The 13,043-nt window shown below is 35.9% G+C and overlaps 2 protein-coding genes across 3 annotated transcripts; both read left to right on the forward strand.

Moving 5' to 3' along the window:
- The first annotated feature begins 338 nt into the window (after positions 1 to 338).
- On the forward strand, positions 339 to 3,908 carry LOC107635529 (uncharacterized). 2 transcript variants are annotated; one of them, XM_088483944.1, is made up of 9 exons: positions 339 to 804; positions 912 to 1,026; positions 1,117 to 1,214; positions 1,630 to 1,755; positions 1,867 to 1,987; positions 2,074 to 2,158; positions 2,767 to 2,880; positions 2,998 to 3,037; positions 3,354 to 3,908. In XM_088483944.1, the coding sequence occupies exons 1-9, from the start codon at positions 637 to 639 to the stop codon at positions 3,504 to 3,506; spliced, it is 1,020 nt and encodes a 339-aa protein (XP_088340070.1). In that variant the 5' UTR covers positions 339 to 636; the 3' UTR covers positions 3,507 to 3,908. The 2 variants fall into 2 exon arrangements, with proteins under 2 accessions (XP_088340070.1, XP_088340071.1); XM_088483945.1 differs by having other exon boundaries at positions 566 to 804; positions 912 to 1,214.
- Positions 3,909 to 5,571: 1,663 nt separating this feature from the next.
- On the forward strand, positions 5,572 to 8,437 carry LOC148569537 (uncharacterized). The gene is made up of 4 exons (XM_088485113.1): positions 5,572 to 6,961; positions 7,053 to 7,578; positions 7,679 to 8,005; positions 8,091 to 8,437. Exons 1-4 carry the CDS (start codon positions 5,681 to 5,683, stop codon positions 8,435 to 8,437), a joined length of 2,481 nt encoding a protein of 826 aa, XP_088341239.1. The 5' UTR covers positions 5,572 to 5,680.
- The last annotated feature ends 4,606 nt before the right edge of the window (positions 8,438 to 13,043 follow it).

Consider the following 13,043-nt stretch of genomic DNA (forward strand, 5'->3'; position numbering starts at 1 on the left):
AAGTTGGACTTCATTTTATTCTTTTATCTTGAATTTCTTGTATAAAAAACTAATTTTTATACATGATTAGTGTAAAAGAGTTTTACAAAAAAATAATTGTACTACTAATGTTTAAATTCACTATTTAAAAAATCATCTAAATATATGAATATGATCTTATAATTATGTAAACTCTTTATATTTCAAATAATTATGTAAAATTCTAAGCTCTCAAATAGTCAAATTATTTATCAGTGTATTAAAATTAAATAAAAAATACCTCCTATACCAAAAATCCACAATTTTGTCCGTATAGTCTACGTATATAGTATATAAAGAAGAAAAAAGCAAAAGAAAAGAAAAGAAAAATAACAAAAGGTAAGGGTTTATAAGTGTGACAAAAACAGAAAGAAAGAAAGAAGGTGAATGAGATGAGAATTGAGATGCGTTACTCTATTGCGAAATTCTTTGCATCCAATTAGCAAAGTATTAAGCTAAAACCCCCCTCATTTCTATTCGTCGTTTTAGTAAACAGGAATCAATCGATCCAATATCCCCAACGAAGTAAACGACACTAAATAGCTTCACTCACAACTCACCAAAACGACACCGCCACATAAAGCAGCAGAAGCAGGTAGTTGCAGAGAGCAGAGCAAAATGGGCGATGAAGCTCAGAGAGCTAAGAGAGAGGCGGCGGCGTCCTACGACTACGACGGCGATTCTCGATGGGCCGATTATTGGGCCAACGTCCTCATCCCTCCCAACATGGCCTCCCGCCCTGACGTCATCAACCACTTCAAGCACAAATTCTACCAACGCTACATCGTAATCGCTTTCTTCGTCTTTCTCAAAACGCTTTCTTCTAATTCTGTAAGCTAATCCAAACATGGACTTAACATTTTGGATTTTCAACTCTGTTTTGTGCTTCACAGGATCCCGATCTCGTCGTAGAGCCAATGTCTTCTACCAGTAGTTCGCGTTCTTCTTCAACCACCTCGTCTTCCACTACTTCATCCAACACAGGCGTTCGTTCACGAAGTAATTCAGGTTCAGTTTCTCTCCTTTTGTTTTTCCTTTTTTTTTTTTTAGTTTTTCGTTTTTGTTTTTTATTTTTTCTGTTTTTGTGTGCATGTTCAGGTAGATCTTCGGGTTCGGGAACATATGCGACGCAAGCTCCTAATGCAGCACCTTTGCGTTGGGATCGCCAAACCGTTCAGTTTTCTGTTAATGCTTGGGTAAACTCTTGTTCCAGTAATAAACATGCTTCTTTCTCTTTTTATGCTTCATAGAGTTTTAGCTAAATGATCAGGTTTTAATTTGGTTAATAAATTGTGAAATTTTTTATTCCTATTGAGTATTGACTGAAGTTATGACTTATTAGTTAAGAGAAGGAAAGATGAGGGTGGAGCTTAGAAAGTTTAGTTTAAGGTTTAGTAATATTGTTAAATGACTGAAAATGTTGATTTCAATTTTCTTACAAGTGGATGCCACTGCTGGCTATCTTTGTTTTTCTTAATGTTCAAAATTTTAATGCTGAGACCTTAGATTTTAAACATGAGGACAAGGATCTTTGTTGTATGAGGCATTTGAATTGCAGATTTGCTAAGTTTACTTATGTGCTGATGCTTTTATTTAATATCACGTGTATAGGTTTTTGTTGTGGCTGTCCTTTCACTCATTCCACTGGTGCCAGGACATCTTTCTAATAGGGCTTATCGACTTTCTTTTTTGGGTACCACATGCTCTTCTCTGTTTTCCTTGTACTCATTATATGGGGTAAGTTTGTTGTTATGATTTTAGAGATGATTATTTTGTATTCAGAGTTAATGTTATCTTGGGATTTTGGTCTCTGCTTTTGTTTTAATGTATTGCCTTATTCTATTGCAGAAACCAACAGCATGGAATTTGCAGGGATTGCAAATTTACTTTCAGACAATAATTGCAACAAAAGATTTTATAACCTTCGTCTACTGCCTTTCATTTGTTACTTCACATCTTTGCCTCAAACGTGAGTTTCCCTTGATTAATTACCCTGATTAGAATATTCAGTGTTTATTCTGTGTTTATTAATACTTTTCCCTAAATATGTTGCAGTTGCATTGATCCCTATCATTTGTCGGGCATTAGAACATGTTGCAAAGTTCCTTAGACGCAATTTCAGCCGCTCTACCTTGTACAGGTGAATTACTGTTTTAAAGTTTATGTTACTAATTTTAAAAGAATATATTGCTAATAGATGTGCATTGTTGTGGTAAACTTTAACGTAGGGTCTGTTTGGCCAAGTAGCTTATGTAAGTCCGTATGTGAAAGGATCTTATAAACAAGTTATTCTGTGTTTGTATTGATTGCTCAAATGTGATTTTGGAGCAGCTTGATATTTTAGCTTCTCTAGAAGTACTAAAATGACATTTTAGAAAGTAATTAGTGTTATGCAAACAAGCCTTAATACTGAAGAGTGGGGCTGGCTAGTATGTCCTACTTACTCAGTCATGGTGCCTTTTATGTGATGTCAAAATTTTAAGCTGTAGAGTCTAAAGTAATGTGTGGTTGTGATCTGGGAGCATGAGCTGATAATTGTGCTTCACTGATTCCTGACATACTTTTAAATTTGAATGAACTGTTAACTACTTGTAGTCCACTGCTAATTTAAATGCACTAGGCTTACTTCTTCTATCTTGTTTCTATTTTGAACTTTAGTTAGGATCTTGTTCATTTTAAAATTTTGATTTTAGATAACAATATAACATCAGTTTGACATCTTATTTTATTGCTTTTTCATTTGAATAGGAAATACTTGGAAGAGCCATGTGTTTGGGTGGAATCAAACAATACTACCCTCAACATACTCGCATCACATGCTGAGATTGGTCTGGGATTCCTGCTGATCATCTCGCTGTTCTCGTTAGTTTTCTAAGCTTTTCCTTAATTATTTTTACTGATTTTCCTCTGCTAAATGTTCCTTATCTGTGAAGACTAGTTTGCTTTGTTTTTAACCCTTGTTTTGAACAACACATGCAGGTGGCAGCGCAATATAATACAGACATTTATGTACTGGCAGGTTTGTCTTATTTCTGTTTAAATCTCTTTGTTCATGCATCAATTAGCACCCAAAAGGTAAGGTAGATAGTGGAATACATTTTCACGCAGAATCAAGATACTTCTTTTTCATGGCTGTTTATATTGCAATATGGTAATTTTTTTTAATTTATGAAAACCCAAAAAGAATGTTTAATTTATTAGAAAGATGTAATTTTTGCAATCTAGTAATATACTTCTCCAACTTTTGCTAGCAAGTATTCCGTAGAACCCAGCCTGCAACACAATCAAATGAATAAAAAGTAATGGCTTTTATTTTTCTGTCTTGCTTCCTGTAGCTTTTGAAGCTCATGTATCAAGCTCCTGTTACCTCTGCTTATCATCGGAATGTATGGGCTACAATTGGGAGGACGTTTATCCCGTTTATCCACCGCTATGCACCATTCCTGGATGGTCCAATCTCCGCAGTCCAAAGATGGTGGTTCAGGTAGATCCTTGGGAAACTGGAAGATTCAAAGACAATAATATTATTTGAAAATTTCGTAGAAACACCTTATACAAGTGACTTCATATGAAGGCCCAAGTAGCCATTTTGACATCTATAATCTTGAAAGAGAAAGTGATTTCATATGAACGATCAAAGTAGGCATTTTGGTCACAGTAAGTACAGAGAACTGGAAATAGTTCTTACGGGTTGAATAAGGGTCTAACACTGAATGACCAATTTCATTTGCATTAGTGCTTGGTTTAATCCATACAGTTCTTTTATGATGGTGATCACATGATTGTATTTCTGTTTTTTCATGAGAAATAGGAAGGATAAGTGGTTACAATTGAAGTTGCAACTTTGGTAAATTAGTTAAAGCTGAGGCTCAATGCCAGTCTTAGTCTTATTTGCGTGTGTTTACTACAAATCGCTGTTGATTGGATTTTTTTCCCCTTTTTTTTACAGTTTGTATTTACGTGAGATATAATCACCTCATCAGCTTAGTTTTTGTATCGTGAAAATTTTGCCCTCAAAACAGGAAGACTTATGCCTACTAGAAAATGAGTATAGATCAACACTTGTATATTATTTGGACTTTAGAGAATAGAAGATCAATATCTGAAAATAGGTTTATTCATTGCCCTTCCTACCTATGTTTATTAATTGATAAGTTGTAATCTTTATCGATTAAATCCCCAAAATATTTTCTGAAGCCAATTAATCACAAGGGTGAAACGATTATTATTGTTTATTTCACATTTCACAATAGATACTAATCCTCATCCATTCCTTTTTTTTCTTCTCCAACGGTTTTCGGGTATTTTGTCAATCCAATTTGTCACTTGAAATTTGAATGGTTCAAATCCTTAGTTCTTACGTTCCTCTGTTTTATTTTATTTACCGGCAAGAGATTTGCCTTGCTTCTACTAAGATCTGGATAGTGTAGACAATTTCATCGATTAACAAAAAGATAAAATAAAATAAAATAAAATTTTATTATTAGATCCAAATTACTAATATTATGAAATTAACAATTAATTGTGTTTCAAGTAAAGTATTATTTTTGTCCCCAACATTTGGAGTAAGTCCTAAATTTGTCCCTAACGTTTCATTCGTCCTATTTTTGTCCCCAACGTTCCAAAATTGATTCAATGTTACCCCACCGTTAATTCCACTCACGGAACACTAACGGAGATGCCTACGTAGACGCGAGACGTTAGTAATCCCAAACGTGTGTATTGATGCGGGATTCACTTCGTGCGTAATGTTTTCTTTCACCATAGGAAACGCTTGCATAAGGAAAACGAAACACTTCACATTCCACCCACACTGCCTGAACCCTATCGATTATTTCTCCTCTGTTCTTCGCGCTCGAGTACAAAGGAAAAAGACGGATTGAAGCGACTTGGTGCTTTGGTGTTCCCTACACACGAGAGCTTTGCCCCGTCTTGGTGGTACTGAAAACTTTGAAACGGCACAGAGCGAAAAGGTATATGCAATGTATGTTTGATTTTCGTTTGACTGGAATAGTTCATGCAAGTAAAGATGTTAATGCATAAGGTTTCTGCGATTGCAATGTTATTGCTGTTAGGGTTTGGGGTTGTTGATGTAAGTAGAATCTTTTGAACCTGTGTTTCTGCCCTGCACATTGATTACCGTTGTTTTATGGTTTGTGTAATAGGAACAGTAACGGAAGAGATGAGTCATTTTAGTGTTAAAATTTATCACCAGGGGTTGTTTCGGCTTGAAGGAGGTAGTGTTAGGTATTTGGGTGGGGAGACGTCCATTGTAGACTATTGTGATGAGGATGAATGGAGTTTGATTGAGGTGTATGAAATAGTGAGTAGACAGGGGTATTTGAAGAAGGATATTGCTGCGATGTGGTATAAAGCTGTGAATGCTGGGTTAGAGGAAGGATTGACCATGCTTAAAAACGACAAAGATGCAATGGATATGGCAAGAATTGGGGTAAAGGATGACATGGTTGAGGTTTATGTTGTTCACAAGACAAGTGAGGTGGGAGAAATTGTGCAACATGGACAAATTACTGCTCCTGCTGAAGAAGGTGATCAAGCTGGGCCTGGCCTAATTATTGTGTATGAAGGCCCTGGTGTTGGGTCAAAGGCAGCTACTGATGGGCCTACTGATGGGCCTATTGAAGTAGAAGAGGTTGGGTCTATGAGTGAGGGATCATGTGAGGTTGTTAAGAGTGATGATGCTGTTGAAGAAAAGGAGGAGGGGAGTGAGACATCTGAAGATGATGACTATGAACCCAGGGGGAATGAAAGTTCATGGACTTCTGATTCGATTGCTGGGAATGCATCAACTCACAGACTTGGTAGTCTTGATTTTAGGGACAGTGATGATGAGAGGGAGGGAGCTGAAGGCTTAGTTGACGTGAACATCACAGAAGAGCGGGAAAAAGAGTCTACACCCAATCAGTCTCATGGTCAATCATCACAACCAGCTGCACGAAATCTTGGTAAGGAAAAAGTTGTAGGGAAATTTGGTGATGAGGATGCAGGTTATAACAGTGAGGAGTTCCTAGACACTCCATTTAGTGATGATGAGGATGACACGGAAAAGAGGTATCCCATACACAGGCCGTTGAAGAACATGAGTGAATACACTTGGGAGGTGAGAACTTTGTATGTGTCAAGGGAGGAGTTCAAAGACTGTGCCACTGCATATGCTGTCAGTAGTGGCAGGGGTATGAGATTCACAAAGGTGGATCTGAAGAGGGTTAAAGTGGAATGTGTGGAGGAATGTGAGTGGTACGCATATTGTGGAAAGATGAAGCATGAGCGAAGTTGGCAGTTGAAGAGTTGCAATAACAAGCACAATTGCTCTAGGGAGTTGAAGATTGGAATCATGCATGCAAAGTGGCTGAGTAAGGTTTTTTTGAACAAAATTGCTGAGAACCCGAAGATTAAGTTAACCACATTAATGAGGAAAGCATACACAAAGTGGAATGTGGAGTTGACCAAATCTAAGGCCTCCAGGGTCAGACAGTTTGCTCTAGATGAGTTGCAGGGGACATATGTGGAGCAGTACAGAAAGTTGTATGACTACTGTCATGAGTTGCTGAAGACCAACTATGGGTCATCAGTGCATTTAAAAGTCCAGAGGCCTTCTGAGTTTTCTTCTGAAAGACCAGTGTCAGGAGTAGATTTAAGACCCAGGTTTGAGAGGATCTATGTGATGTTGGAAGCTTGTAGGAGGAGTTTTATGGCTTGTAGGCCAATGATTGGGTTGGACGGATGTTTTCTGAAAACACCTTATGGAGGTTGGCTCCTGACTGCAATGGGTTGGGACCCAAACAATCAAATCCTGCCGATAGCATATGCAGTTGTGGAAGCTGAAACCAAAGACTCATGGACATGGTTTCTCCAGCACCTATGTGATGACTTGGGAGTTGACAAAATCAGGACCTGCACCTTCATGTCTGACCAACAGGAGGTACATGTGTGAATTTTGTTTGATACTTAATTACAAGTGTTCTAGTTAGCATTTAACAATTTATGCTCATTCTTTTTGTATATTCAAACAGGGATTGGTGCCAACATTTGAGGAGCTTCTGCCTGGAGTTAACCATAGGTTTTGTGTCAGATATTTCTATGCAAATTTCAAGAAGAGATATCCAGGAATCCAATTGAAGCTAATGATGTGGAATGCTGCCAAGACAACTTATTTTCAAGAATGGGAAAGGAGGATGAGTGAGATACAGAAGGTGGATCAGGGAGCATACAACTATCTAATGGAGATTCCAACAAAGTACTGGTGTCGTCACAGGTTTGAGTATAGACCTAGGTGTGACACTTTAGTTAACAATATGTGTGAAGTTTTTAATTCTGTTCTGGTTGAGGCTAGGAAGAAGCCAATAGTAACTATGCTAGAGGATATCCGAGTTTACATAATGAAACGTTGTGCTGATAACAGGGACAGAATAGTGCCTTACAACAGAGATGTGTTACCCCGAATTAGGATTAAGGTAGAAAAACAGGCCGAACTAAGTGGGAATTGGGTGAGTGTGTATGCTGGACGTGATAGATATGAGGTGGTTAGCATCCAGGGGGGTAAGGAAAAATTTGTGGTTGATCTTAGGCATCATGAGTGCTCATGTAGGAAGTTTCAACTGTCCGAAATTTCTTGTGCACATGCAATGACATGTATAAGAAACGTGTTTCAATGTGGAAACCTATGTTGCTGACTACTACAAAACGGCTACATACATATCCTGCTACCAGCATGTTGTCTACCCAGTTAATGGGCCAAACCTTTGGGACAAAACTCAATTCGAGGATGTGTTGCCTCCAACTTATAGAAAACTCATTGGGAGGCCAAAGAAGAAGAGGGCACGAGGTGCTGATAAGCAAGCTACTAGGACTGGACTATCTCGTGAAGGGCAACAACAAAAGTGTTCTTATTGTTTGTGCTCTGGCCATAACAAAAGGAGTTGTCCAAAGAAGCGGAAAGTCACTCCAAACCCAACTGTAACAATATGTCATTATGTATTTATTCTTGTACTTACTTGTGTCTTTGGTTGTTTTGGTCATTGAATTATCTCCCCATCTATTTTGTGCCCAAGTTAACAATGTTGCTACTTCTACTTCAAAGGAGAGAAAAAGACAAGGAGTCAGAAAAAGTTCCAGACTAGCTGCCAAGACAAATTCTGGTAAGGCTGCTGAGAGTGGAAGTAGGAAGCAAAAGGGCAACAAGAACAAACCACCCTCATCCCCAAAGAAGAAGCCAGCTGTGAGCTCCCAACAATCACAAGCTGCTTCGAAAAAGACCAAAGTGAATCATTCACAGACTGCTTCTGCACCAGCCCCAACAACTCCAACGGTTCTGCCAAGCCCAGTGAAGAGGGTGACCCAGTCTCAGCTCAGGTTCATGGCCAGGACTCCACCAAGAGCATGGAAGAATGTGGAATGACTTTGTTTCACTTGTTACAATTTTTGTATTTTGCCTTTTGTATCAGCCTAAGAACTATGGTTGTTGGTTTCACTATTTTCAATTTGGTTTTGCTGCTACTACTATAAAAAAAAAATTGTTTAGCATCTAGGTTGATTTATATTTCCAGTTCTAAGACATCTACTTAGGAATGTATGTTAGTTAAGTTGCTGACTATTGCCTATCTATGCCATATGGTTGAGGTTAATGCTTTATGTTTGCTCTGTTTCACTGTTTCATTTAATCATTTTTGCTGATAGTTACCTCACTGTTTGTATCGTGAGAATGTAAATTGAACACATAAAAGTGGATAACAATAAATTTTCATTCAAATTCGTTCAATCAACAGGTTACATTACACCCCAAAATACAGACAACATATTGCCAATACATTACACTAGCCACTATGTTCTGCAGCCTTAATGCAAAAAGAACCTCCCATTTCTTGTTGATAAAAATTTTTCACACAGTAATATTATAGCACATGTGCATCCAACCAGACCAACTGCTACTGCCACTCTCAACATCCTCTTAACTGTTCTCACTTTACCCTTCAAGCCTGTGATTCTTCTTTTCAATTAAGCAACTTGTGGCTCTTGCTCCGACTCTACCTACACAAAGTACCCACACTCTTCTCCAATCTAGGCAAAAACCAAAAGAAAATCCCAATCAGAAAACCAAATAACAGCCATACCCAGCAATTAAATTTTCTACTTACCCCATAGTTAACACAGCTCCAGAATCTCCGTCTCGGATTCTCTGCCACTGACGAAGTCGCAAACACTGGCCTCTCCCCACAGTAACAAGTTGTTCTCCGTCGACGACCTTGGCTGCTGTTTCGACTTGAAGCAAAGCTACTGCTCGCCGCCTGGGAGCCCTGCGAAGCCATGGACTTAGCAATCAACTACAACAGAGACGGCGATGGTGAGAAGGAGAAGCTACACGAGACGCATGATGAAATTAGGATTTCATCATCCTTTTAAATTAAATTTTCTTTTTTTTTTTCAAATTCTCAGTAACGGTCACCAAGGGCAAAGTTTGCCAGAGTGGACAAAGGCATCCACGTAGGCATCTCTGTTAGTGTTTCGTGAGTGAAATTAACGGTGGGGTAACATTGAATCAATTTTGGAACGTTGGAGATAAAAATAGGACGAATGAAACGTTAGGGACAATTTTAGGATTTACCCCAAACGTTGGGGACAAAAACAATACTTTACTCATTGTGTTTCTATTCCAACGTCAAGGAGAGAAATTGTTTTTTTAGTATATAAGGTCATCATTATTCTTTTTTCATTCTACAGCATTTAGTCTGTGTAGACATAAAGAACAGGGACACAAAATTTTGTGTTCTTGTATTGTGTTTAATGATAAACTAGAATAAATTATGAAAATTCAATTTATTCCCATTTTTTTTCATCCAAAAAATTTGAGAAGAAACATATAATAATAAAAAATATAACTATGAAAAATTAATAAGAATAATAAAAGAAAAAATAAAAAATAAGTTATGTCTCTTGTTAGTATCTCTGAACACAATGTCTCTATCTATGTCTCATCTGTCAAATACAATTTTGTGTCTCTGTGTCCCTGTCTTAATGTTCCATCCTTGTAAACAAACCCAGTCTTAGTTACTAGTTGACCTGTTTTATAGTAAGATGCTCACATACATTTCAGATTAAATTGCACAATTGAAAACAACATGATAAAATTGGAATAATTTATTGTATATAGGTTGAATAAGGATGGTGTAACAGTGATTAAGATTTCCTTTTGGAGTATTGCTTGGTTTAGTCTATGCATTTTTTATTCAAGCTAAGGTAGTGATTATATTCTGGCACTTTTCACACGCAGAAATATATACCATCAAATGTCTTCCTGACCAAGTCTTTTGGTAAATTACTTAGCATGCATGCATATATTTATTTAAAATATAAGACTTTGACAATAACAGAAGAGTTGTCTAGTCTAGCTAGCAATTCATATTTTTTTTTTGGTGACTACTAGCAATTCATATCTGATTCTAAGTAACATATTTTAAATTTTGTTATAATATCCACTACTTCTTTTGGCTGTTATTTGAGTCTATAAATAGAGAGATCAGAAGGCGTAGCTATATGCAGTAATAATTTAATTTGGCGATGACAATGAAGGCTACTACTATTATTGTTATTACATTCATTGTTTTGGTTTCTGTTATTTTTCTTCCCATCTCAACTTTTGGTCGAATAGGCACTGGTAAGCACACTACTGCCACCGAGTTAAATTTGTGGTTACAATATAATTGACATTAAATTTCTTAAGCTTTAAAAGAGGTATATAAATGGTGTATTTCTAACATGTCTTCTAGAACAAATTCTAAATCTTTTATCGATAAAAACTCATTCCATGTCATAAAACTACTTATGTTAAAGATTAAATTACATAAATAATTATATCTCTAACTATAATATTATACCTCATAATATTGTGCAGGAGGCACACCACCATCTCCGAAGCCTTCATGCGGCCTTTTAGGTGGTTGCGATAAACCCGGCCGTGGTCCCGGTGGTCCTGGCGTGTCCAAAACAAAAACATAATTGCCTATGAGTCTATGACCATATATAAAATCCATAAATATAATAGATATACTTTCTTATTGGCTTGAATGTTTGTGCCTGTATGTGTATGTCTATAAGTTTTTAATTTTTGTGAATTTCTTTTTGGAGTTTAAGGTTTAATATTATTATTTAGGAGTCATTCAGATAAAAACGTCTAAAACGTCTTTTTTTTTAAAAATGTCTTTTAGTAATTAAAATTTAACACATATAATTGATTAAATCGTGTTATTTTTTTTTAAAATTATGCCAGACAACTTAATTTGATCAAAAAAATGATGAATCAAATCTTGAGTTATTAGTTAAATTAATATTATTTTTTATAGAAAATAACTGCAATACATTTATTATAGAAATATTCTTATTATATATATATATATATATAATTAATTAATTAATTTTAAAAATCATAAATTTTAGTCTTTTACTTCTCTTCTATCGTAGAGTTAGAATTTAGAGTTTTTAATATATATAATAGAGATATTTTAATTATTTTTTATAATAGAGATATTATAGTTATTTTTTATAAAAAAAATATTAATTTAAACTAATTTAAAATTTAATTTATTAATTTTTTAATTATACTGATTTATCCGGTCTAATTTCAATAAAAAAACACAGTTTAATCAATTATATATGTTAAATTTTAATTATTAAAAAATATCTTTAAAAAAAATATTTTTAACATCTTTATTTGAGTGGCTTGTTATTATTTTTCCCACATTAGGTGCATTGGTGTATGTATATATTGCGATCTCTTTTTGTAGCTGGTATGTTATTATATCAGTGTATTGTATAGGCTACTACTATAAATAAGTGAGTCTCTCTCTCTTTGTAATATACACAATTATATAATACTTGTAATATCGCACCACACTGAACTTTACACTTAAGTCATAAAATATAGGTAGTGTGGTATTACGATTTTTAAAACAAAATGTGTATATATAATAGCAGAAGAATTATAATATGCTAGGAGTCTTGAAGAATAAAGGAAACAAAAATCGCGAAAATAAAAGCGTAACGCTCAAAAAAATGAGTTAACTTGTGTGCTAAGAAAGCTACAGCTGTTAATTATAAAGTAACCCAAAACAGGAACAGATAATCAAAGGTACAAAGTAACGAGCTCCTGACTCAACCTGCAAATTTAAGACTGGCCGGAGAATATACACACATATATACATATATACATATCCAAAACCCAAATGTACATAAACAAAATCTTGTCTCTCCATAAACCTCTAAGAGGATCAAAAGAATGAGTTATGCGGAGAGAAAGCTAAGTACATATATATACATCCCTGTACAACAAAATAACCCAGTAACCACTTCGCTTCAGGTGTTCGGACGCCTAATGAGATGCCTCTCGACCTGTATCTGAAAAACAACAATATAGTATGGAATGAGAACCGGAGGTTCTCAGTATGGTAAAGGTGCCACACACATAAGATATAAGATCCTGAGAATGCCAGAGGCAATCCTAGAACGCCGACACTCAGATTATAGAGCTTAAAGTATTAAACAGAAGCCATAAAATGTGGTTTTCTAAGAGTATTTAAGCTTAACTTAACTTAACTTTAAATCTAAGTCCCATACTACCGTTCCTCCTTACCTCCAACTCCATCAGTATTTCATAGAAAAATAAACAGATAAAGGCAAACACAAGAAGGTTACAAGTACTGCAGGTAACATATACATTTAGCATGGCAATAACACTTAGGCACACCCAATTAATGCATAAACAAGTAATTCAAGTAGTATGCAAATGATGCATGCCTATCCTATGGCTGATGAGGCTCATCTGTCGGTTATCCAGCCAACCCGACAAGTCTGAAAATCTTAGACTGTCCCTCGACGTGCATCCCCAAAAGTCTATGCATAGATTTTTCTCAAATAATCAATATTGCTCAATGGGAGTTAACATTCCCGGAAATTTATACGTGCTCGGTCACCCTTACGTCGTAAGGTCAACAGAGTATCGAGTTTTCAACTTG

The sequence above is a fragment of the Arachis ipaensis genome, chromosome B4, assembly GCF_059453495.1.
Source record: "Arachis ipaensis isolate K30076 ecotype BB chromosome B4, ASM5945349v1, whole genome shotgun sequence".
In the NCBI taxonomy this organism is placed as follows: Eukaryota; Viridiplantae; Streptophyta; class Magnoliopsida; order Fabales; family Fabaceae; genus Arachis; species Arachis ipaensis.